The sequence below is a fragment of the Lampris incognitus genome, chromosome 1 (assembly GCF_029633865.1).
Source record: "Lampris incognitus isolate fLamInc1 chromosome 1, fLamInc1.hap2, whole genome shotgun sequence".
Classification (NCBI taxonomy): domain Eukaryota; kingdom Metazoa; phylum Chordata; class Actinopteri; order Lampriformes; family Lampridae; genus Lampris; species Lampris incognitus.
The window spans coordinates 33,202,093-33,225,788 of record NC_079211.1 but is presented as its reverse complement, the minus strand read 5'-3'; the positions used below and the strand labels follow the sequence as shown (position 1 = coordinate 33,225,788).

General features: G+C 43.9%; 1 protein-coding gene across 5 annotated transcripts in view; it reads left to right on the top strand.

Annotated features, from left to right (window-relative positions):
- Window positions 1–23,696, top strand: part of diaph2 (diaphanous-related formin 2) — a 621,385-nt gene that overhangs the window by 368,419 nt on the left and 229,270 nt on the right. For all 5 annotated transcript variants that reach the window (XM_056275993.1, XM_056275983.1, XM_056276006.1 and 2 more), the window contains one exon: window positions 16,450–16,579. In XM_056275993.1, coding sequence (XP_056131968.1) covers window positions 16,450–16,579 — 130 coding nt within the window. The remainder of the gene's footprint in view (window positions 1–16,449; window positions 16,580–23,696) is intronic.

Genomic DNA, 23,696 nt, shown 5'->3' with positions numbered 1-23,696 from the left:
TCTGAAGGGAGTAGTACACACCGGTGTAGGAAATCTTCAATTTCTTAGCAATTTCTCGCATGGAATAGCCTTCATTTCTAAGAACAAGAATAGACTGTCGAGTTTCAGATGAAAGTTCTCTTTTTCTGGCCATTTTGAGCGTTTAATTGACCCCACAAATGTGATGCTCCAGAAACTCAATCTGCTCAAAGAAGTGCCCATCCAACCAATCCAACTTGTGGGAGCTGCTTCTGGAAGCGTGGGGTGCAATTTCTCCAGATTACCTCAACAAATTAACAGCTAGAATGCCAAAGGTCTGCAATGCTGTAATTGCTGCAAATGGAGGATTCTTTGACGAAAGCAAAGTTTGATGTAAAAAAAATCTTATTTCAAATACAAATCATTATTTCTAACCTTGTCAATGTCTTGACTCTATTTTCTATTCATTTCACAACATATGGTGGTGAATAAGTGTGACTTTTCATGGAAAACACAAAATTGTTTGGGTGATCCCAAACTTTTGAACGGTAGTGTATATGTAATAGTAATAGTAATAGTAAATTGTTTATGAGACAGCACAAGCCTGTTTCATGCCATAAGCAATCAGCAGTCAAAGATTGCTAATGGCATGAAACAGGCTTGTCTCATAAAAAAATTACTTGACTCACTGAATTATTTTGCTCCTTATTTGTTGAGCACTTTCCCTACCATTGAGTGTTTCTTTTAACAAAGTTATATGTGTGTGTGTTTGTGTGTGTGTGTGTGTGTGTGTGTGTGTGTGTTTATATGTATATGTATATGTATATGTATATATAGCCTTCTCACTCAATGATAAAACATCTCCCATTCAAGTCGTCAATTTTGTTTTGAATAGCCCAATATCACAAATTACAAATTTGCCTCAAGGCGCTTTACAGCAATATTGTCCTTAAACCCTTGCATTGGATAAGGAACAACTCCCTAAAAAAAAAACCTTTAACAGTGAGAAAAAATAGGAAGAAACCTCAAGGAGAGCAAGAGGTGGGATGGTATACCTACAATTTTAGAGTGATTGAGAAAATAGGGTTCTCCTTTTCCTACTCTCTGTGTCTTTAAACTGTATGCACATATAGTTAACCCTTTGAGATGAATCTGCGTTATGAGTCCAAGGCCAAAAATGACCCAGGCTAAAATGGCTGCAGCTGTTGCACGCTACTGAATATCTAATGCATTAGTGTTCAGGGTTCACATTGTGTTCACAAAGTGTATATGTATAGTGAATAGAAATGTATGTAACAGATAAGTTGCATGCTATCCTTATTTATTTAGGATATCAAAGGAGAATTGAAAATTAGTTGAAGCCTTGACTAATTTCACTGGAGAAAAAAAAAACCCAGCTATCATGTACTGGGTCCAAGCAAAAAAAACCAACAAAAAAAACCCCTTATGTTCAATCGCTACCTTACTGAGTGAAAACGCCCTTCACAGGCTCTACTTAAAAGGATAAGGTCCACATGGCAGTGTTTCTATTCAGTTTCAGTATAACTGAGCAGGCTGTTCATTTAAGAGGTAATTACAGCACCTTGCAACTGGATGTTTCCTACCCAACATAAGCATGACGTTGTGTCCCTGTAAAGAACGTTATTAGACCATTAAACTCTGCAAAACATCTGGAAGTTTCTAAAGGTAATATGTCTTGATATGTGAAATAGTGTTGTGCCTACTATTAGCATAACTACCATTCATCATTATACATATGGTTGTTGGAAATGAAATGACATCTCTATGCCCTCCTCTAGTCACAAGGCTCATACTTATGAAAAGGCAGCTAATATTCCTTTGATTTTGGGGGAGGAAACCTGTTTTCAGGAGACCTTTTTTTTCATCTTCACTTTTTTTGCTCTCTCTCTCTCTCTCTCTCTCTCTCTCTCTCTCTCTCTCTCTCTCTCTCTCTCTAGCAGTTTTGGTACTTCCCTGATCATCCCCTGTTTTAGACATCAAGGGCATTCAGGCTCTTTCAAGATCCAGATAACTTTAATCTTTCCCGGGAGGAAGTATACTGGTTAAAAAGGAAAAATAAATGCAAGCTTCATTGCGTTTGAATTGTTGTGTCTTACCATCCACTTTTAGGAAAAAAAAGTAGGCTGTGTAGAGGAGACTTGACATCTTTCAGAAAAGGTGGACTCAGAGGAATGCATAAAAAGGTCATGGCAACCTAAAGCACTCAACCAAGAGTGAAGAAGTTTATCGCTCTCTTTGATCAGCTTTCAAAGCTGCAATGGAAGAGAGATCTTTAAATTAGAGAAGAAGTTTAATTAAACCGTGATCGTTGTGTTCTTCTTTTGAGGCACCAGTGTATACATCGTCTATCTCGACGCGTATGCCATAAACCAGCGTTTTCCAACCCAGTCCTCAAGGAACCCCTATCCTGCAGATTTTCATTGTAACCCTGCATAGGTATCCCTGCTTGTACTTACTCAACCAATCATCTCACGGCACTTAATTATGCAAGGTGTGCAACATCTGACATAATTCATTGCTGATTGGTTGAATAACTACAAACAAGTACCTATTCAGGGTTGCAAAGAAAATCTGTAGGATAGGGGTTCCTTGAGGACTGGGTTGGGGAACACTGCCATAAACTACTTTAGTTTGGCTGTAGAGACTTGGAGGGTTAGTATTGTTTTCATACCTGCATAACAGCGAGCTCCTGCTTCATCATACCACAGCTGAATTATTACACTGGACAACCTGCTGACTCTATAGTCTTTTTATAATATTGTTTAGTTATGCACTATAAAGTTAAGGACAAAAATAAATAGAACTTTGAAATATATAACCTGGTCTTTCTTGGAAATGTTATACACTTTTAGATTGCTAAATAGTTTGCCACAGCTGTGATATTTTATGAAGCGTTTGTCAGTTTGTTATAAACCCAAAATTCATGCAGTTATTTTATTTTATTTTATTTATTTATATTTTTTTTACTCTTTTTCTCCCAAATTGTATTCGGCCAATTGCCCCACTATTCCAAGCCATTCCGGTCGCTGTTCCACCCCCTCTGCCGATCGGGGGAGGGCTGCAGACTACTACATGCCTCCTCCGATACATGTGGAGTTGCCAGCCGCTTCTTTTCACCTGACAGTGAGGAGTTTCGCCAGGGGGACATAATGCATGGGAGGATCATGCTATTCCCCTCAGCCCCGCCCCCCCCGCCCCGAACAGATGCCCCGACTGACCAGAGGAGGCACTAGTGCATCGACCAGGACACACACCCACATCCGGCTTCCCACCCACAGACATGGCCAATTGTGTCTGTAGAGACACCTGACAAAGCCGGAGACAACACTGGGATTTGAACTGGCGATCCCTGTGTTGGAAGACAACGGAATAGAATGCTACACTACCCAGATGCCCGCAGTTATATTTTGTGATCTTATGATTTCCATGGAAGTTGACGACTTATCGCTGGGACTGGCCCGGGGGGGTGGGGGGTGCTCGGATCAGGTTGATTGTATGTACAGTATCATTTACAGTTGGGGTTTAATTCAATTACATATGCATTTATTGCAAACCTAACCTACACAAAATATATGTGAATATTTATCACATTTTGTCTCATGTTCTATTTATATTATTTTTATTTAATTTTATTATGCTTCATAGAAAGTAAAATGGCACAAATGTTACAGTCTTACTTACTGAAAATAAATGAAAAGATACCCTAAAATAAATACAATGATGATGTCCTTAAATGAAAACCTAACACCGCCTACAAATGAACTAATGTATTTTACTCAGGTACTATGGTATTTTATGTATTTTCAAACAAGCCAAGTCAGATAAGTTAGTGTTTATCATCTTTCAACAGGACAGAATATAATTAAAGATAATGAAACAAACTGCTTTTGTTTGTTTCTGCTGATGTTGCTTTTTGATTAGCCAGCAAAAAAAAGAAAAAAAAAGCCTCACCTGACTTTCACTGTCTACAGTAGAACCTCTCTAAGGAGACCACTTTTCTGTGCAACCACATCAGCATCCACAGTGAGCAGTATGTCCCTCTCTGTTGCTATTAGCATGAAAGCCTCCAAATGATCTTGTCAGAGTTTTCTTCTGAGCCTGTTTTTAAGTAACTTGAGCATTGAAAATGGACATTGACATGTGACCTGAGTGATAGACAGGGTAAGCAGAGATTTGTATGCAGGACCAAGGAGGTGGTAGACATCTGTCAGCCTGAGATTATGGTAGCAACACTGTGGGCACTCATTGCAGTTTTTACAGCAGATTTCAACATCCCCCTCTTCATTCTCATCCTCCACTGTTCTGCTCTCATACTCTTGTAATGGTGGCATTTTCAGTCTTTCCCCACTGTAGAGCAAAACTGCTTAATTCACTTTGCAAATTCTCTGCAGTTGCATTTGTGTTAAACTTCAACAGACCCTTGGCGAGCTCTTGAAAGGCTCACTGTGGAAGTGGGGAGGACTTCACTCGGGAGAAGTTTCTCGGGTCCAAAAGATCCAGGTCAGAATAGAATGTGCCATGACTCCGAAATCTTCTGTGCATTGTCTCAATGGCTGTGTCCGTGATAAGATTATGAACAATGATCTCAAAAGACTTCTCTGGACTTGTGAGCCATCTCTCCAGGCCAGACCGGCTTCTTCATTCTCTTCTTTGGTGGAAATGTGGCTTCCACTTCCAGTTTTCTTTATCCTGCAATTCCTTATTTGCCCACAGGACAAATCTGTCCGCTACTGCCTTGATGGAGATAACGTTTCTTGATATGCTTCTCGGACATTCATATGTAGTCCTAACCATTCTGTGGGCAGAGGAGTGTACACCATTTCTGTTTACAGATACTTGGAAAGTGGTGATGTCTGTTCAAATATTCTGAAGAGCTATGCTGTTAATACCATCTCATACTTCAACAAAGCCTCAATAAATCCATGTGCACTAATCCGAGTGGTTGTTTTCATGGTCTCCTGGTCTTGTTAGCTGTTAATGTAAGAATGGCATCCACATAGGCACTATTACCTGGATGGACAAAACATCCAAACACATTCCTCAAAACAGCATCCTTGACCCACCATTGTGTCTCTCCAGTTGGAGAGAGACGTCTGTGTCGCTGGTCCTGGCTCTTACTCTCCCACACACTCATCCTTTTGTATGACTCTCGAAGAAAAAAAACAGCAATATCATTCAGAAGTGCAAATAATGATCCGCTTTCAATGACTGATTGTGTTGTGTCAGCAAGGACAAGGTTAAGCAAAAAACCTTTGGTAGTGGCCTTGCATATAGGATGCACCATCTGTGGCATGCCCAGTGCATTTGCTTAAATCCAATTTTAGGTTGTCAGCAACCTCTGAAAGCATATTGACAAAATACTGACCTGTTGTTTCTCATCACTTCAAAATAGTGACAAGCCTCTCATGAACTGTATGTGACATATGTCAGAACAGCAGAACACTGGTCCTGGCAGGTGATGTCCTTGGTGGTGTCAGTTTGTACAGAGAACATCCCAGCTTTTGTGATGTCTTCCACAATGCTCTCCTGAACAAGCTGCAGAATTGTGACAATGATAGAGTCGATGATTCTTGCAGACTGCAACATCACCAGGGAGCCTCTGCCCTTTGCCCCAGACTGATGCATTTACTTTTATTTGTCAGTGGATTCAGCTACATGCTCTTTTACGCACAGATCACACTTACTTAATAGGAGTATGATCTCTAAGAAATTGCCAGATCAAACATGCAGTGATGTCTTCTAGCATGTATGCAGCATCATTCCTTGACCTATTACAAAGGCCTCTTTTGCTAATAATCACTTTCACAACATCCACCACATGCTCTAGAACCTGACATTTATTCTTGATTTGCTCCCTCTCTGATGACAACTGACTACCGCTCATTAAGCTTTTAATATTAGATTCAGAAGCATTCAAAAAGTAGGCCTCAGCATATGTTCTATGAGCCATGCTCCTCTCATGTTCTTCTAAGCGCTGCTGAACGTCTCCAGTCCGCCATGCCACTTACGAAGGGAGAGCTGTCAGGTGATTTGCCACATGCCATGCAGACAGAGAAATGCATCGTGTGACAGTCTTGGCAGTAGGTTAGCTATCTTCTATTTGTGCCCTCTTTACACCTGAAGACTTTCTGTTGTACAGCAAGTGGTTAGATAAAAAGAAAAAAACAACATACATAACACAGTAGATTAGAATATAAAAACACACAAGCATGCATGCAATATTTACATTTAACATAAAAAAACAAGGAAAAACAAACTGATACATGATGCTTATTCCACTGTAATGTCATTATTATGATAACATTAATTTCCTGTGCAAATATATGGCGACCCTAAACATAAGCTGTAGTATCTACTTACCTGCCCTTTTCGCACCCATTCCTTCACTGGGGATAGGCTTGGCTTGTACGCAAGCTCTTCAAGTTCAAGTTCATTTGTCAAATGTACAATAGAGTGTGGCAGGCATTGCTAGCAATGAAATGCTTAGCTGGCAGTTCAGCCTCAAAGCTAAAGAATATGACATGACAAATTAAGTTGAAACTAAAAAAAATTCTAATAATTAACAATATCAAATTATAAAATTACAGTGTTTACAGTCCAGCATGAGAAATTAAAAACTAAAATGAAAAATTCACAGCGTTGATGGGCAAGAAAAAATAAAACTTAAGATTAAACTAAAATCACACATTAAAATCTAAAATTTAACAGTTGACAATGGAAATGTAACAGTGTTTACAGAGGTATGTAATTGTAATGAATATGTTAAATATATCTGTACATAGTGCAGCAGAAAGTGAACAGTGCAGAATAAAGTGAGGAGTATGCATTTGTGAGAGAGAGAGAGTGAGAGAGAGAGAGAGAGGTGTGAGTGATGTGTATGTATGCTAATGTGTACAGAGTCTATGTATTCAAGAGTCTTATGGCTTGTGGGTAAAAAGGGTCCTTAAGCCTGTTGGTTTGGGCCCGGATGCTCCGGCACGGTTTGCCAGACAGAAACAGAGTGAATAGTTTGTGGCTGGGGTGGCTGTGGTCCCCAACAATCCGCTCAGCTTTCCTCCTGCACCTCTGGGTGTAGAGGTACAACATGGCTGGTAGCTCTGTCCTGGTGATGTGCTGTTTTCACCACTTTCTGTAGAGCCTTGCCATTAATGGTGGTGCAGCTGCCACACCAGGTGGTGATGCAGCCAGTCAAAATACTCTTGATGGTGCATCTGTAGAAGTTCAGAGTATCCTGGAGTCCATGCCAAACTTCTTCAGCCTGCGAAGGAGGGAGAGCTGTCGTTTTGCCGCTTTGATGACGATGCCTGTGTAGTCTGACCAGGTTAGGTCTTCACTTATATTTACCTTGAGGAACCTGAAATTGCTGACTCTCTCCACTGCTGTCCCGCTGATGTGGATGGGGGTGTGTCCTCCCCCCTGCAGCTTCCTGAAGTCACTATCAGCTCCTTAGTTTTGCCGACATTGGGATGGAGGTCATGGTTCTGGCACCATGTTGTCAGGGCTCACATCGTTTCTGTAGGACATCTCATTGTTGTCTGTGATCAGGCCAATGACGGTATCATCAGCAAACTTAACGATGGTGTTGGAGCTGTGTGCAGCCACACAGTCATGTGTGAACAGGGAGTATAGGAAGGGGCTAAGTATACAGCCCTGGTGGGCACCAGTACTGAGAGCCAGTGTGTATTACAACCTGTCCACTGCTGTTGGTGTCACTTGCAGCTCAATGTTCTCAACTCATCATCCTTCCGAAACAAACTAGGTTTACTCTGTCACTGGGGTTTTGAGATTACCATGCAGTCTGTTGTTGCAATCCAGGCTTAATTCCACAAGCCCACAAGGCTTTTTAAACTCCCAGTGCCATTCAGCCCACTGCCACTCAAGTATGACCTCCCTCTTCTCTTCCTCCTCTCTCTCTCTCTCTCTCTCTCTCTCTCTCTCTCTCTGTCTCGCAGCATGCAAAATAGAGCTCAGGAATGAGTGTTTGCAAATCCTTGTCAAAGACCGGTGAAAGTTGAATTGCATAATCAAGGGCTGACAATCCTTCTGTTAAAGTGGGGGCTCTATATTCCCATCATTGTCTTTGTCTTTATTGTTAGTCCATTGTCGCCCCTTTGCATTTATATCCCTAATAGATATTTCAGCGGAGGCTAATTTGCATGCATCTTATACCGTGATGCTAAAGTGGTCTCTGAATGTTAAGGATATTGAAATGGACAAGTAGACTAAGTAGTTAGGGGTTTGGGAGAATGCTACCTCAAGGCAATGTCTGATATGGAAGAGTGAAAAATATTCCTGTTCACAGTTCGCTATCAGAAAGACAATTAGGAACATTGTTTTATCCAGCCATTCCACTGAATGTATTTCTATGACGGATTAGAATTTGTTATTCCACTGAACAGTCCTTTTCTTCCCCTAATTGAAGAGCTTAAGTGTAATGGGTGTATGGAAAATTGCTCATCTGGCTATTGAATAATTGACTTCTATGAAATTTCAAGTTTCCCGCTCAGAAATTATGGGGACAGATAAGTACATAGAAAACCGGAAATAATCTACCGATCGCTTCATTTCAATTTCAATGCCTGAAGTAAAGCATCCTGATCAAAATAGTGCTCTGGGAAGAATATACAGTACATCCAAATGTTGTTTATGATTAAAAAACACCACATTTGTCTAAACAAGAATATTTTGATCAAAGTGAGGGCTGCAGACTACCACGTTTCCTCCAATACATGTGGAGTCGGCAGCCGCTTCTTTTCACCTGACAGTGAGAAGTTTCGCCAGGGGGACGTAGTGTGTGGGAGGATTACGCTATTCCCCCCAGTTCCCCCTCCCTCCTGTACAGGCGCTCCGACTGACCAGAGGAGACGCTAATGCAGCGACCAGGACACATACCCACATCCGGCTTTCCACCTGCAGACACGGACAATTGTGTCTGTAGGGACACCTGACCAAGCCAGAGGTAACACTGGGATTCGAACTGGTGATCTCCGAGTTGGCAGGCAACGGAATAGACAGCTACGCTACCTGGACGTCCTTGGCTACACATTTTCTAATGGAATAACTATAGAGAAGACAAATGTGAAACATGCCATACCGTATCTCAGTAGTCGTCATTTAATCATTTTGAAAGTATAGTTCAACATGGGTTTCCATTCATTCAGGTGTCTTGCTGAAGCAGATAGTGTCAGAAAAGCAGTGATTTTATAGTCTCTCAAAATACTAATTATTATTTTTGGGTTTGGTGTTGTTGTTGTTGTTGTTGTTGATGATATTGATGATAATAATAATGATAAGTCTGTGCTCTGTGAACTTGATCCATTTCTTTCATGCCAGTGATATTCACCTTTCTGTGCTAATCAGCTTCCAATTTCATCAGACAATCTTAATGACTGTTTAATCACCTCCAACCGCAGCGCTTTGCCACTTAGTGTCGGACCACTTTACCCAATAAGTACTAACAGCATGCCCATCCTCTTCTCCAATGAGGCCCTCACTTTGGTCCAGGTTAAAGATTTTGAAAACCTCTTTTGATCATTACTAGAACGGATGAAAAACAGCCAAGCTGTAGACCATCTCCAACCCAGGTGTCCAGTGCTCTGACTGTACATTGCCTCTCAAATCAAAGCCCACTTTGGATATTTGCTTAGTATCAGTTTAATATTAATGATACATAATGTATATTTATTTATTTGCTAATTTATTTCCCTGCAACATATTGCAAATCTGAGTTAACAGATGAAAACAATATACAGAGAAAACTGTTTTGCATGTGGCAATGGCGGTTTGGGTATAACAATAAACAAATTAAAATTTAAAATGCATGAAATTAAATTGTGATTACCCAATGTGTGCAGATGATTGATCATCATCTAATAAAAGTGTTTGTGCAGTTTTATGATTGTGTGTGAGTGCAAGTCTCTGTCGATTTTTAACTGTTTTCATTCACATTTGCCTGGAGTTGTTGACTGTGTGTTTGTGTGTGTGGGGGGGGTATGTATAGCTAGGATGTTGTCGGTATGAGCACACAGAGGTGGATTGTGCTAATTAGCTCTCCCAGCATGCTGCTCCAGCAGCGTGGCAGTCACGGTAGGGAATGAATATGGAACAAGCTTCCCCTTGCACTTTTTTCCCATCCACCAGTGCTTTTTGATTGCATATTGTGGACCAGTGTGCTAAGTCTCATCATAAAGTTTTTTTCTTTTTTTTTTTCTTCTTTAATTTATTTTTATTTCCATTTTTCATATGCCACCATTTGCTCCCTTCCATGATAATGGAGAGTGTTATAAATCAGTCAATCATTGTTGGACTATGCTTAGCTAAATGCTACTTGCATGGCAGCTTAAGGCAATCTCCCCTGTGAAAAAGCAATAGTGAACTTGGTGATGTGGTGTTATTTAAGGACATAAGTAAACTCTGTGAAGATGCATGTACTATGATGTAAAAAGGTAATTACTATGTATGTTGCGTATACTCAAATACACCATGCTTTAAAACGGTGTACAACATATGTAATATAACCAAGTATATCCATGTTAAGCTGATAGTTTCTTGATTCACATAATGTGTTCTATTTTGTACTGGCACAGAGCCTGCAGAGAAGCCAACACGGGCTGATTGGCAGATTCTTCCAGTAGAAGGCAAACTTTTCCCACCCGAGTGTGTTGGGTAATTTTGTGGCTTAAGCGGAACCTGCCTGCGTTGAGATGGGTGTGGTGGCACAACCAGAAGGATGTTAATGTAGATCTGCTCGTGTAGTACTATTTTGGTGTCCATTTCGGCTTGAAATTGCAGTTACGGGGGGCGTCCGGGTGGTGTGGTGGTTTATTCCGTTGCCTACCAACACAGGGGTCACTGGTTCAAATCCCCGTGTTACCTGCGGCTTGGTCGGGCATCCCTACAGACACAATTGTTCGTGTGTGCGGGTGGGAAGCTGGATGTGGGTATGTGTCCTGGTCGCTGCACTAGCGCCTCCTCTGGTCGGTCAGGGAACCTGTTCAGGGTGGAGGTGGCAGAGGGGGTGGAGCAGTGACCAGGATGGCTCGGAAGAGTGGAGTAATTGGCCGGATACAACTGGGGAGAAAAAAGGGGGGAAATAAAAAAAAAACAACAACATTGAACAGTAGCAACAATTGAATGCAACGTTCTCAACAAGTCAGAAAAAAAAATTCATATGTGGCTGTTGAATTTGATGTGAATCAGGGACAGTTTGCACTCATTGTGAAGCATGGAAAATTCACCCTAACTTGACAAAGTGAATGTCTGTCTGATCCAGACAGATGTAGGACAAACTGTCTATATTAGAGGCTGACATCTGTTCAGTATCCTGTGGGACAGGAGTCAATTTTACTATCAATTCCATGACCGGAATGGGACGGGAGATTGTTTTCAATGAGTCTCAGGATCAGGACATGAAAATTCACTCCAGTGTTAGGCTCTAAACTACTGTGTCCATTTTTAGTCTCTGTAGGCTTTTGCACGACACGAGAACACTCAAGTCAATTTATAAGTGATGTCAGCCTGGCTGTTGAATTATGATCTTCTTGCATGCTGTTTCAAATTACATATATAAAGGGATTTGGGGATCTGCAGGGATGGAGTGTATAATTGGAAGATGGGGATAGGGAAATAATTTACTGCTGCCAGATTTCATACATTCATGTTAAACAAGGAGGAGTGTGGAGCCATTCTCATAGGTTTTCCTCATCATCCATCCCAAAAATGACAATACGGGGCGTCCGGGTAGCGTAGCGGTCTATTCTGCTGCCTACCAACACAGGGATCTCCAGTTAGAATCCCTGTGTTACCTTCAGCTTGGTCGGGTGTCCCTACAGACACAATTGGCCATGTCTGCGAGTGGGACGCTGGATGTGGGTATGTGTCCTGGTCACTGCACTAGAACCTCCTCTGGTCAGTCGGGGTGCCTGTTTGGGCGGGGGGGCCCGGCCCAAACAGGCACCCCGACTGACCAGACTAGGGGGAATAGTGTGATCCTCCCACGCGCTATGTCTCCCTGACAAAATGTCTCACTATCAGGTGAAAAGAAGCAGCTGGCGATTCCACATATATCGGAGGAGGCATGTGATTGTCTGCAGCCCTCCCCAGATTGGCAGAGGGGGTGGAGCAGCGAGCGTGACAGCTCAGAAGAGTGGGGTAATTGGCCGGATACAATTGGGGAGAATGGGGGCGGGAGGTATGACAATACGCTCAACCACAGCACATGTAAAGGCTGTGAGAGGAGCTGATTTGACTGGGCAAGTTAAAGCCCACCTCTATTCCTGCTTATAATGAATTTATCTTGATCCAACCCTTTTATTAACTGTGCAATGTTGCACCACGGATGCACTTGCGTCTCTGGTCATCAAATTACCATAAACATCTTGGACACGCCTATGTTTGCCTCTGCTTGCACTTGCACCGATTTTCATGAAAATAGATAGGCTGCACATCCTGTGTGTCAGGATGTTGAAGTGACTAGCACCATCTCACGTCATATTTTTCTTACGTAACCAACTGGCTATCTTGATTACAACTCAAAGAGACGTGCAAATAGCAACTGCCAGTTAGATATTTCAAGATCAGAGGCATATTGTCAGTTTTCTTCCTGTTTCCAAGGTACTGAAGAGCGTCTCATGAGACTGCTGTTCACCAGTGGGGTCCACAGATATTAATATATTTTAATGACCTGTGCTATAAATAACTAATAAGATTCCTGAATTAATTTCTACACAGAGGGTGATGATGAGCTGAAATGAGTGATTTATTTATTGCACTGATACACAACAACATGGCAGGGAAAGATTAGGAAGATTAGATCCTCAATGCAGTCTGATACAGTTTATGATGGCAATTTGACAACACTTCAGTTAAATTGCTGTTATGTTATGTGTTATGCTTTTTGTATGTAGATATATTGTACAACCTTTTTTATACTTGACATTCAGAATAGGATTGTAGATTCTACATGAAGACTGTGCTTTATTGCATTGTGTAACGTGTACATTTTGTGTCATAGCTGTGGAAATAATCTAAACATCAGCTGCAGAGAGGTGACATTAATCCTTTATCAAATAAATCATCTGTAGATGGTGTTTTTGTGCATTGGTGTATTTGTGTGCACATATACACGGGTATGGGTATGAATATGGGTGTGTTAATGTATGTAATTGAAACATGACAGTGAGTACCAACACATACACAGGAGCCTGTAGGTGAGATTACCAACAGAGTGATATTTTGCACATCTTTATTTGCGAGACTAGCATTGACACCTTTACACATTCAACACAAACGGTTAAGGCATGTGTCAAATGTATGGTAGTAAGTGGCTTAGATGTGTGAAAACCTAACAGATTGTAGCAAGATAATGTACACAAATATCCTTGGAAATTATTGATGTGAGTCATCTAATGGACTGCATTGTTAGTTCAATAATGAATTCTGGAATGAAATCTACCGGTCTCATCTTGATATATTTGCAGATATGGAACAGCCCCTTTCCTCAGCCTGTAATTAATATCACTGAACAGATAAATACCTGCATGGAACAATTTATAAGTGATGCTTTCATAATGGAATAATCAATTCCCTGACTTTTGAAATTGAGGTTTAACGCAATCCATCCCACCTGGGAACAATTACCATTTAATCCTAAGAAGGGATCCTCCGTTAGAAAATATAGATACAAAGGCCCCTACAGGGCTAAAGGCTTTATTCATCACTGAGTTCCTTTTTGAATAGGTAATTTGCTGCCCAGGATATGTTCGTATTAATCTATTCTCATTATTTACAGACCCAGAAGATAAATGACTCAGTGAACATGAATATCTTCTTTAGTAGACATTGAGTCTAGTGCGACATGGAGTCGCACTAGATGATGGGCTTTAAAGCCTCACTAACACTGACCACCATTCACAAGTCTTAAAAAATAGATGAGAGGACTTGTAGCTCTTAGCAGTCATGTTCAATAACCCACAGCGTATCTTTAATCAAGCCTTGTGGGGCTAATGAAGGTCTTTCTTAATGGCACCCACTTGCCTCTGTTCTAAAGAATATTGTCCAAAAATTATATGTTGTACATGTAATTGAACTAAGACACTGCATAGGTAAAGTTATTGTTTATTATTAAACATTTTTTTCTTTCAGCTGCAGGGGCCGATGGTTTAAAACCAGCAGCCTCGAACTTGGTAGTGTAAGTTGTCAGAAAAACTACTGAATGAGATGATCTTTGTTCCTTCATTGATTTTATTATCGGCAACTAATATGATTAATTTGATATTGGGTCCGTTTTGATTTATGCATGCTAGCTCACATATCTGCATTCATAGCAGTCAATATTAAATATAGGGTTGCTGCACGAGGTCCAGTGACTTAATCATGTACTAAATTGAAAATGTTTCATTCCCAAAGACACATGTGGGGAATGTGTTCTCAATTGTTCCTTTATTTTCATTTGAGTTATGCATCAATCACCGCCCCCCCACACACACACAAACGCTCCCAGCTCTTCGAAACCTCATAACCAATATGTAGCAATAAAATCCCAATCATAAGTCATGTTGCAGGCAAGTCTGCCAGAAGTTGAAAGTTTGGCACGGTTGTTGAAGAGATAAGGGTTACAGTAATATCATATCTGTTGTTGCAGTGCTAGTGGCTGGATTTGCTGTGCCTTGCTAAGCTTTGCTCAGGGACATAGAAGCTACCCCCTCGTGCAGCCACTGTCAGCTCAAACCAGCCATCCTGAGGTCAGGTCTTGACAGCAAACAATCAAGGTTAAGTGTGTGTGTGTGTGTGTGTGTGTGTGTGTGTGTGTGTGTGTGTGTGTGTGTGTGTGTGTGCGCGCGCATGTGCGTTCAGGGGTCAAACAACCCCATACCCTGTCTAATGCCACTTTCTAGCACCTAAACATTGCTACCCATCTAACTGTTTTCATTCACAAGTAGGCTGATGGAGACATGAAGGAAGGTAAGAGGGCATAAAGAGGAGCTTAAATGCTTTTAGCACAGCAAGGTGTTCATGATCTTAGTGCTTTTTCTCCCAACATTTAATTGTGTTTTCTTTAAAGGCACAATGAGTAGAATTTGTCGGTTGCGGTTTTTAAGCACAGCATTCAAAGTTGGCCCCTCCCCCTGGGCTCAACAACCCCAGAAGGACACACCCCCTGACCGCAGTTTCCAGAACACATCCCAGTGTACAGGCCAACTCCGCGTCGCTCTTCATTCCCTTCCTCTCCTTCAGTGCTCGCCAGTGGGTGAAAACCAACCTCACAGTCACTCTCGTTTTGGAACAAGCTTTGTCTGCTTGGCATTTCGTCTCTCTGTATTGCGTCTTTTCGGCGCTGTGTCCGACATTGTCATAGTTTGCTCTTGGATACGTGCTTACGATCTCGATCTGGCACCTGGTCGCTACATTTTTATAGTCCTTCTGTCCAAAGGTTAACGTCCAGAAACATTCTGTACACAGTTAAATAAACAAACAAACAAACAAATAAATAAATACAAAGAAGAAGAACAAAATACAGGCAGAGGACAGGGTCTGTGCAGATACAGACACCACCACACATGTCTAGTGGGTCATAAGTGATGATTGAGAGGGATTATTTTTGTATGAGTCTATATATAGTTTTTTTTTAAGGAAAATCCTACCTTTAATATTCACAGCATGTGAGGAGAACATTTTTAATTGTTTATGATCAAGTCATCTGATGTTGTTCTCTTTGTCCTTACCCCCCACAATATACACCTTTGTTAGGGCTGTATTTACATTTATTTACCCCCCCCCTTACTAAGTACGCATACCTTTACACTTGTCACATCCTGGAAAATATCAATGCATTCCATTTGTGAACAGGTGTGAGCATGTTTAAAGCCATATACTTAGTAGGAGATAGAACCATAACAACTTGAATTTTATGACAACGTTAGCAATAAGTTCATGTTTGACCATTTTGTTTCTCACATTTGTAGAGACCAAGTGAGCAAGTGAATTTCTAAATGACAGGAGAGAGAAAACAAGTGGATTTTTTTTTATTTTTGTTTTTTTGCTACTGCTTTGACTGTCAAACAAGGAAAAAAAAGATAAATAAGAAAGAAAGTAAAACAGACTACTTTGAAGGAGAGACCATAACTGTGGACACTGAAAGCCTCTGCCAAGGTTTTCAGGGAAAATGAGCATATTATCTGGCTCATAGCTGTTTGAGCTACTATGAAATTAGGCTCAAACAACCATTCAGTGACTGCACAGATTTGGGTTTCTATTGTCAATGGGGCTGTATTATCTCTCAATGGTATCTCAGCCTGGAGACTCAGCTCTCTGTTTTCAAACTCACAAAATTACTTGTTTATGTTCATAACTACAGGGTGAATTGCCAAAAAAATATTACACTACAGAATTAAAATAACTTTATAGAGCAGATTTTACTTTTAAGCATCCCTGGGGCTGATCTAGTTTGTCATTTGTCCATTTTCTTTTCAGCTCCGAGACACAAAATCCATCGAACATAACATGACACTTCTTCATTTCCTGGCTGACAAGTGCGAGGAGAAATACCCAGAGATTCTGAGGTTCCCTGACGAACTGGAGCACATAGACAGCGCAAGTAAAGGTATGTTATTGTTTTATTTTTATTTTTTTCATTCTATGGTACTTTCTATGGTTTATAACAGTGGTTTTCAAAACTTTTTTTTTCCACAAACACCCTGCAGCATTACAGTACAAAACATACTTTTCATGTAATAGTCTACAGGTTACAAAGTACACAAACCCAAACATACAACTTTGGGTTTGCAAAGCGAACCCTAGTTATATGAACAACGACAAAATGGCTGAGAGGGTTATTGCATTGTGACATCATCCACAATAGCTCGCTAGAAAAAAGAAAAACGATGGAGGTGCATTCCCCGTGCCAATCCCGGACAATATGACCCCCTGTGGTCATATGTCCTCCCACCGACCCCGTATTGGCACGCCCACCGGAAGCGCTATTCCTCTTTGTAAGTCGAACCCTCTCCAACTAAATGAGCACCACACCTGTGGCCCGGGTAGGAGGAGAACGGCTCTATTCTCAGCCATTTTGTCGTTGTTCATATAACTAGGGTTCGCCTCGCGAACCCAAAGTTACATTTCACGTACTCCAAAATGGCTGAGAGGGTTATTGCATTGAACAACGACAGGATTCGTGCCTCCGTTCCCTAGCCGTCCAATGAACCCTTCAAACCCCTGGTGGGAAGGGGTACGCGTTCTGATGAGAGCATCCTAAGAGGCCTGCTCCAGAACAGCGTCCGCAACCGACCGCACCTTAACGTGCCGGTAATAATGCCGTAAGAAAGTGGTCTCACCACTCCAAACCGCCGCCTGGCGGATGACCTCCCAGTCGATACCTGACAACACAGCTATCGACGTAGCAGTCCCTCGGGTAGAATGTGCCTTCAGCTTAGGAGCTGTTTTACCCGCTTTGGTATACGCCTCCGTAATACCATCCACCAGCCAGTGTGCTAGCCTCTGGGTGGAAAGGGCATAACCTGGTTTGCTCACTCTGTAGGTCAACAGCAGCCTGTCGGACCTACGAATATCTGCTGTGCGCCGCATGTAAATGAATAAAGCCCGTACAGGACACGAGAGGTGCAAGCGTTTCTCATCCCTAGTCACCGGTGACGGATGAAATGCGTGTATCACCACCGGGGCCCTACGCGTCAGGACAGACACAGTTTTGGGCACGAAGCTGGGGTCTGTAAAGAGCGTGAACATCAGATCACCAGAAAACACCATCCCCTTGATGGTGAGTGCAGTGAGCTCACAACCCCTCGCTGCGGTGGTAAGTGCCAAGAGCACAGCCAGCTTAGCCGAGACATAACGCATGTCTGCCGTAGACATGGGTTCAAAGGGATCTTTCTCTGGTGCGCGCAGAACAAGGGAAGCATCCCAAGTTTCAGCTCTCGTAAGCTCCTTAGCTGAGAGCTTCTTAGCACCCAACAGGTACTGCGTCATGAGCGGGTGCGTGAAAACCGTGCACCCTCGATCTTCCCCCGGAAGAACGTGAGAGCCGATACACAGACTTTGACCAAGGAGAAAGACCATAGTCTATCACTCCTACAGACCTCCACAAAAGTCAGTATAGGGCCAATCCCTACTGACAAAGGGTCCATGTCGCGTTCAGCGCAAAATTGGTCAAATCAATTCCAGTACCCCTGGTACCTGGAATACGTGGAGTCTTTACGCGCCGCTAAGATGACACGAATCAATTGCGCACTAAGTCCCATAGCTAAGAGCCTGGCTTTGTAAGCATCCATGCCGCTAATCGGGAGCCTCCTATCCAGGGGCCCTCCCGTAGCAGCCCTCCTGCTTGCATGAGCGCGTCCGCCCACTCCGGGACGTCGAACCGCTCGCCTACTATCCAGGGCACTATTTGCGGAAACCACGGGGTGCTCGGTTCGTACGGGGCCACGAGAACTAACCGACCCCCTGTGCGCTCGAACTTGACCACCAGGTCAAGGAGGCACCTGCACGGGGGGAATGCATAAAGCATCTCCTCGGGCCATGGATCTAGTCCAAGCACGTTGACCCCCAACGGCGGTAGGTCGGACGGGAGCATCGAGTACCAACGAGGGCACTTGTAATTGAGTTTCGATGCGAAATGATCCACTTGAGCTACCCCGAACCTCTCCCAGATCATAGCCACTATGGCTGGGTTGAGGCTCCAATTGTCCGCATGCAGGCCACCTCTTGAGAGGATGTCCGCTGCTTCGTTGTCCTTCCCAGGAACATGAAGCGCCCTGATTGATAGCGCGTTGCTTTTGACCCAAATCCAAATTTGCATGGCCAACTCTCTGCAACGCTTGGACTTCATACCGCCTTGGCGGTTGATGTAGGCCTTGGTCATCATGCTGTCTGTCATTATCAGTATGTGATGGCCTATGAGATCCTGAGCGAAATGCTGGATAGCCAGCCAAATCGTCTCCGTCTCGCGCGCGTTAATGTGGACCTTCTCCCCAGACAGCCACACTCCTCGCGCTGTTTTGTAGCCAAGGATGGCCCCCCAACCCGAGAGGGACGCATCCGTATAAATCGTTACCTCGGGTCCCCTGGGGCCCATAGGGACCCCAGACATGTCCACGCAGGCTCTGTTCCAGTGGTCTAGGTCCTGCGCTACCACGCGCGGGACTAGGATAAGATGGTTGTTGTACCGGCGTTTGTTGCTGTATTTCAAGAAGTGAACTGCGAACCACAATTGCAGTCTCCTCATGAACAACAGACCTAAAGGAACAACTTGGTGAGCCGATGCCAGAAGGCCCAGCAGCCTCCTGATCATCCGATAAGTGACATATGTCCCAGGGACGAAATGTGCTAACGTGGTCCTGGTGGAATGCCATCTCTCTTGCGTAAGGGTTGCGCGCATGGATACCGTATCCAAACTCAGACCCAGATATGTTGCCTGGCACGAAGGCCATGGTGCGCTCTTCTTTATGTTGATAGTGAAACCCATGTACTTCCATGAATTCCATCAACTCCTGAGTATGGAGTATTGCTTGTTCCGGCGACCGGGCCAACACCAACAGGTCGTCTAGGAACCATGCCAAGCGCATACCTTTGCGCATCAACACTCCGAGCGCTGCTTTCACACACCTTGTGAATGTCAGAGGAGAGAGGCGATATCCGAACGGGAGGCATGTGTACTGGTAACACTGACCCCGGTAACAGAACCGAAGATACTTTCTGTGTCTTTCCGCAATCGGACAATGATAGAAAGCATCTTTTAGGTCGACCGAAGTTAGCCAATCGGACTGTTTCACCATTGACAGCAGAACCGGTGTGCGTAGCATTTTGAAACTGACCTTCTCTACATACTTGTTGAAGGGTTTCAAATCTAGGATTGGGCGCATGCCCCCATCCTTCTTGGGGCCAGAAAGTAACGGCTGTAAAACCCGTCTTCTCTTTCTAGGGGAGGAACCACCGTGATTGCCCCTTTCGAGAGTAACTCTGTGAGTTCGTTGTCTAGGATTTGTGCTTCGGCCACCGACCCCGGTTCCGTATACACTATTCCCAAGTATGGGGGTACAATACCGTTCTCGAAAAGGATTTGGTGTCCGTGGGCTATCTGATCCCAAACAGAAGCCGACGGGACGAATTCCTTCCACCTGTGTAACATGCGTGACAGAGGTCTCGTTGCCTCCTGTACCTTGCTGTTCAGGTAGCGCGCGTAAGTTGCGCGTAAAGGGTCTGGGGAAGCCCCGCCTGCCATGCCCTGCATCCATGGGGGGGCTTCGTCCTTGTAAAGGAGACCCAGATGGGGGAATTGGCGTTTTGAACCTTTCCAAATTACCATTTGACCCATCAGAGAGACTAAACATTGTCACATCATAGTCCCCTCCCAGGGGCTCATTTGCGCTCATGTCATTATTATCCAATATTTCCAGCAGGGATGTTATTACATTGTTATCATCATCTTTACCTAAAGATTCAGACAGACAATCAGACTTGCGTTTCAAACCTTTTAATACGCAATCACCATCATCACCAACATAAAAACTTTTATTCACATTCACAACCTTTGGAATAGAACAAGTAGACTGTGCATCAGAAACCAAAATAAAAGGCGCAGTGTTTAGCCCTGCGCACGCTGTGTCCCCTGAACAAGCGTCTATATAGCCGGAGACGGCTCTGGAATCAGTCTGTTGGTGTGGGTCGTAACATCCTGCCGAAACACGTCACTTGGCAGCTCCCTTCTTGGAAGTGTCTGTGCTGTCCGGCTTGGCCGCCTTGGCCGCTGGTTCTGTGGAAGACTGGGAGTTTGGACGTGAGCCCTGTCCACGCCCGCGCCCCGCTTTACCACCTCTTTTTGGATAAGTCTCTCTCCATTTCTGCTTGCGCGCAGGCTTGTCCCCCTGCCCTTTGCCCACCGCGGGCTTAGGGGTAGGCAGGTTCTTCATCATCGGGAGAAGCTCCTTGTGCAAGGTTTCGCACTCGGCCTGGGCGGCCTTGTATTTGCTGATAATGTCCGGGGTCGTTCCAAACAGGCCCTGGTTCCCTGCGCAAGAGTGGGCCATCCACTCCTTGCAGAATTCCTCTTTTACCCTGGCTGTCTCTAGCCAGAGACGTCTGCGCGAAAGGGTGGAGGCAGCTGCGCTAGAACCGCACTCTAGAGCGATGGAATACAGCAGCGATCCCAGGGAGTCAGCTATGCGTTCCATTTCCAAGATGTACTCACAACCTGCTTCGCTGGCCACTACGTCACCGAACTCGGCCCCGTCGATACCTGCTGTAGCGATGGCAGCTTTGCTTTGCTCGACGTTTGATAGGCTGCAGAGCTTGCGCATGTACGCCGTTATCATCCCAGCCGTTGAGACGAGTCCAGCTGCGCGTGTACTGGCGTGCCATGCATCACACGCGTAACGATCCACCTGTTGGCCCCACTGCGAAGGGTGTTTGGGAGTATCGCGGGACCCCACCTAGGTGTTAGGGTTGAACGATAAAACGTCCCTCTCTGGTTGCGGAATTTTCCAGTCTTTGTAGTTCAGGTTCCTAACCTCGACTGCTAAGACGTCAACCCCCTTCTGACTGAACTTTGAGGACGATTTAAGTAGCGGATCCGCCTCCGCCCGCTTAAACGCTCGTTCGATGTGAGGATAAGGTGGTAGAGTGGAGTCCCTGACCCTCTCTGCCATTCGTGGAAAATCGGCTACCACCGGATCTTGAGGATTGCCCGGCTCGGTAACGATGTCGGCAGACTTGACCGCTCGCGCGAACAGATCGCGGAAACTGGCGAGGAATGTTTCGGACCCACGTTGCATGGCGTCGCCATCTTTGTTTGGTTGAGACGAACTTGGCTGGTCGTCTTCCACGCCCTGATCGTCTACTTCCTCAAGGCAGTGAATCCTCGGGTTCCGCACCCGCCGAATAACATGCCACGGATTCACCAGGGAGAGATAGGACCTCATTGGTCCAGTCCTCTCTAACTACCCCGGATGGTGGGATAGCCTCTAGCTCCGGAGGGATGCTAATGCTAGCCGCCGTCCCGTGACTGTAGCTAGGAAGCATCGGAGGGATGTTGCTAGCCTCCGCCCCATGGCTATAGCTAGGTAGCACCATGCTAGCCGCCTCGTTAGAAGGTGTGAAGGGATCTGCAAGTCCCCATCTTTGACGGTACAGGGCAGCCCACCTTTGGCGCTCCGATCCTCTGATGGTTTTACAGAAATTGCAATCGATCTCATTACGGTCTACATCCCTCAAGTAGCCCGTGTAGTGAACATGCGGGATATGGGAGACACAGTCCGGATGGGGGTCCCATTGGAGCGTCGCCGGTTTAACACACCCGCACCAAGCGTAGAATCCGGCCACATCGACCGGATTAACGAACATCTTGGCAATAAAAGGTAAGCTAACTATAAGTTAGTACCTAATATACCAGTATATCACTAGATTACTTGCGTATTTGCAGTTTTACTCTTGATCCCAGCGAGAGAGAAACAGCCATCGACCGATCTCATTTAGTTGGAGATGGAAAGAGGAATAGCGCTTCCGGTGGGCGTGCCAATACGGGGTCGGTGGGAGGACATATGACCACAGGGGGTCATATTGTCCGGGATTGGCACGGGGAATGCACCTCCATCGTTTTTCTTTTTTCCAGCGAGCTATTGTGGATGATGTCACAATGCAATAACCCTCTCAGCCATTTTGGAGTATGTGAAATGTAACGAAAAATAAATGCAAACACAACAGCACAGCATGATAGATCACAGCATCTCCCCCTCCCTTCAACACACAACCACTTACATGACATACATTAAGGCTTTTTATTACATATTGCTATCTAATGATCCCCACATTTAATAAATCTGAGGAAGCTACCCCACATTACAGTAAATTTAGACAGGGAATGTTTCAGTTTTGCTAACATTAACTCATATGGGGTTGTAACTGTCATGAGTTCGATCCAGTCCTTATAGCAAGGTGTGCTTGCATTTTTCAATTTCCTTTAGTATAATCCTGGCTGCATTAAGAAAGCCTGCAAGGGCTAACCCAAACTGTGCCTTTGTAAATCCAGCTGGTGGAAAAGATTTGTATCCGAGAAGGCAAAAACATGGTGAGCTTAGCAAGGGCTAATCCAACCACTCCTCAATTGTCCCAACCACTTGGGTCCAGAATGGGGAAACCAGAGGACAGTCTCACATGAGGTGTAGAAAAGTACATATAGAAGTCTTACATTTCCAGCACTCATTGCTTTGAATTAGATCAAGCTTTTTATGTCTGACTAGAGTCCAATAATATCTATGAATTAGTTTATAATGTACAAATTTGCTCTTACTATCCCTTACTAGCCAACCCATGTCATGGACAATATTCTCCCAGACTTTTCTTCAAGCTCAGTGTCTAGGTCCCTTTGCAGTATTATCCTCAGACTCTCACTTTTACCACACAGAACATTTGCTACCATTTTACAAGATACGAAGGATAATTACAATATCTGGAGGCGTTAAGAACCCTTGCAATACACTTTCATCCTGCCCTGTATTGTAGCCCATAAACTGAACAAAACTCCATAATTGGAGGTATTTCCAAAAGTACTCTTTATAATTTAAATTATGTCAGTCCTTTAGCCTCTTATAGGAGTAGAACACTCCTTCCCCCAAATTGATCAGCAATCATGGCTAATCCTTTAATATGCCATGCCCTCCAACATACCATTTTCTTCCTTATCTCAATCGCAGGATTTTCCCATAAAGTTT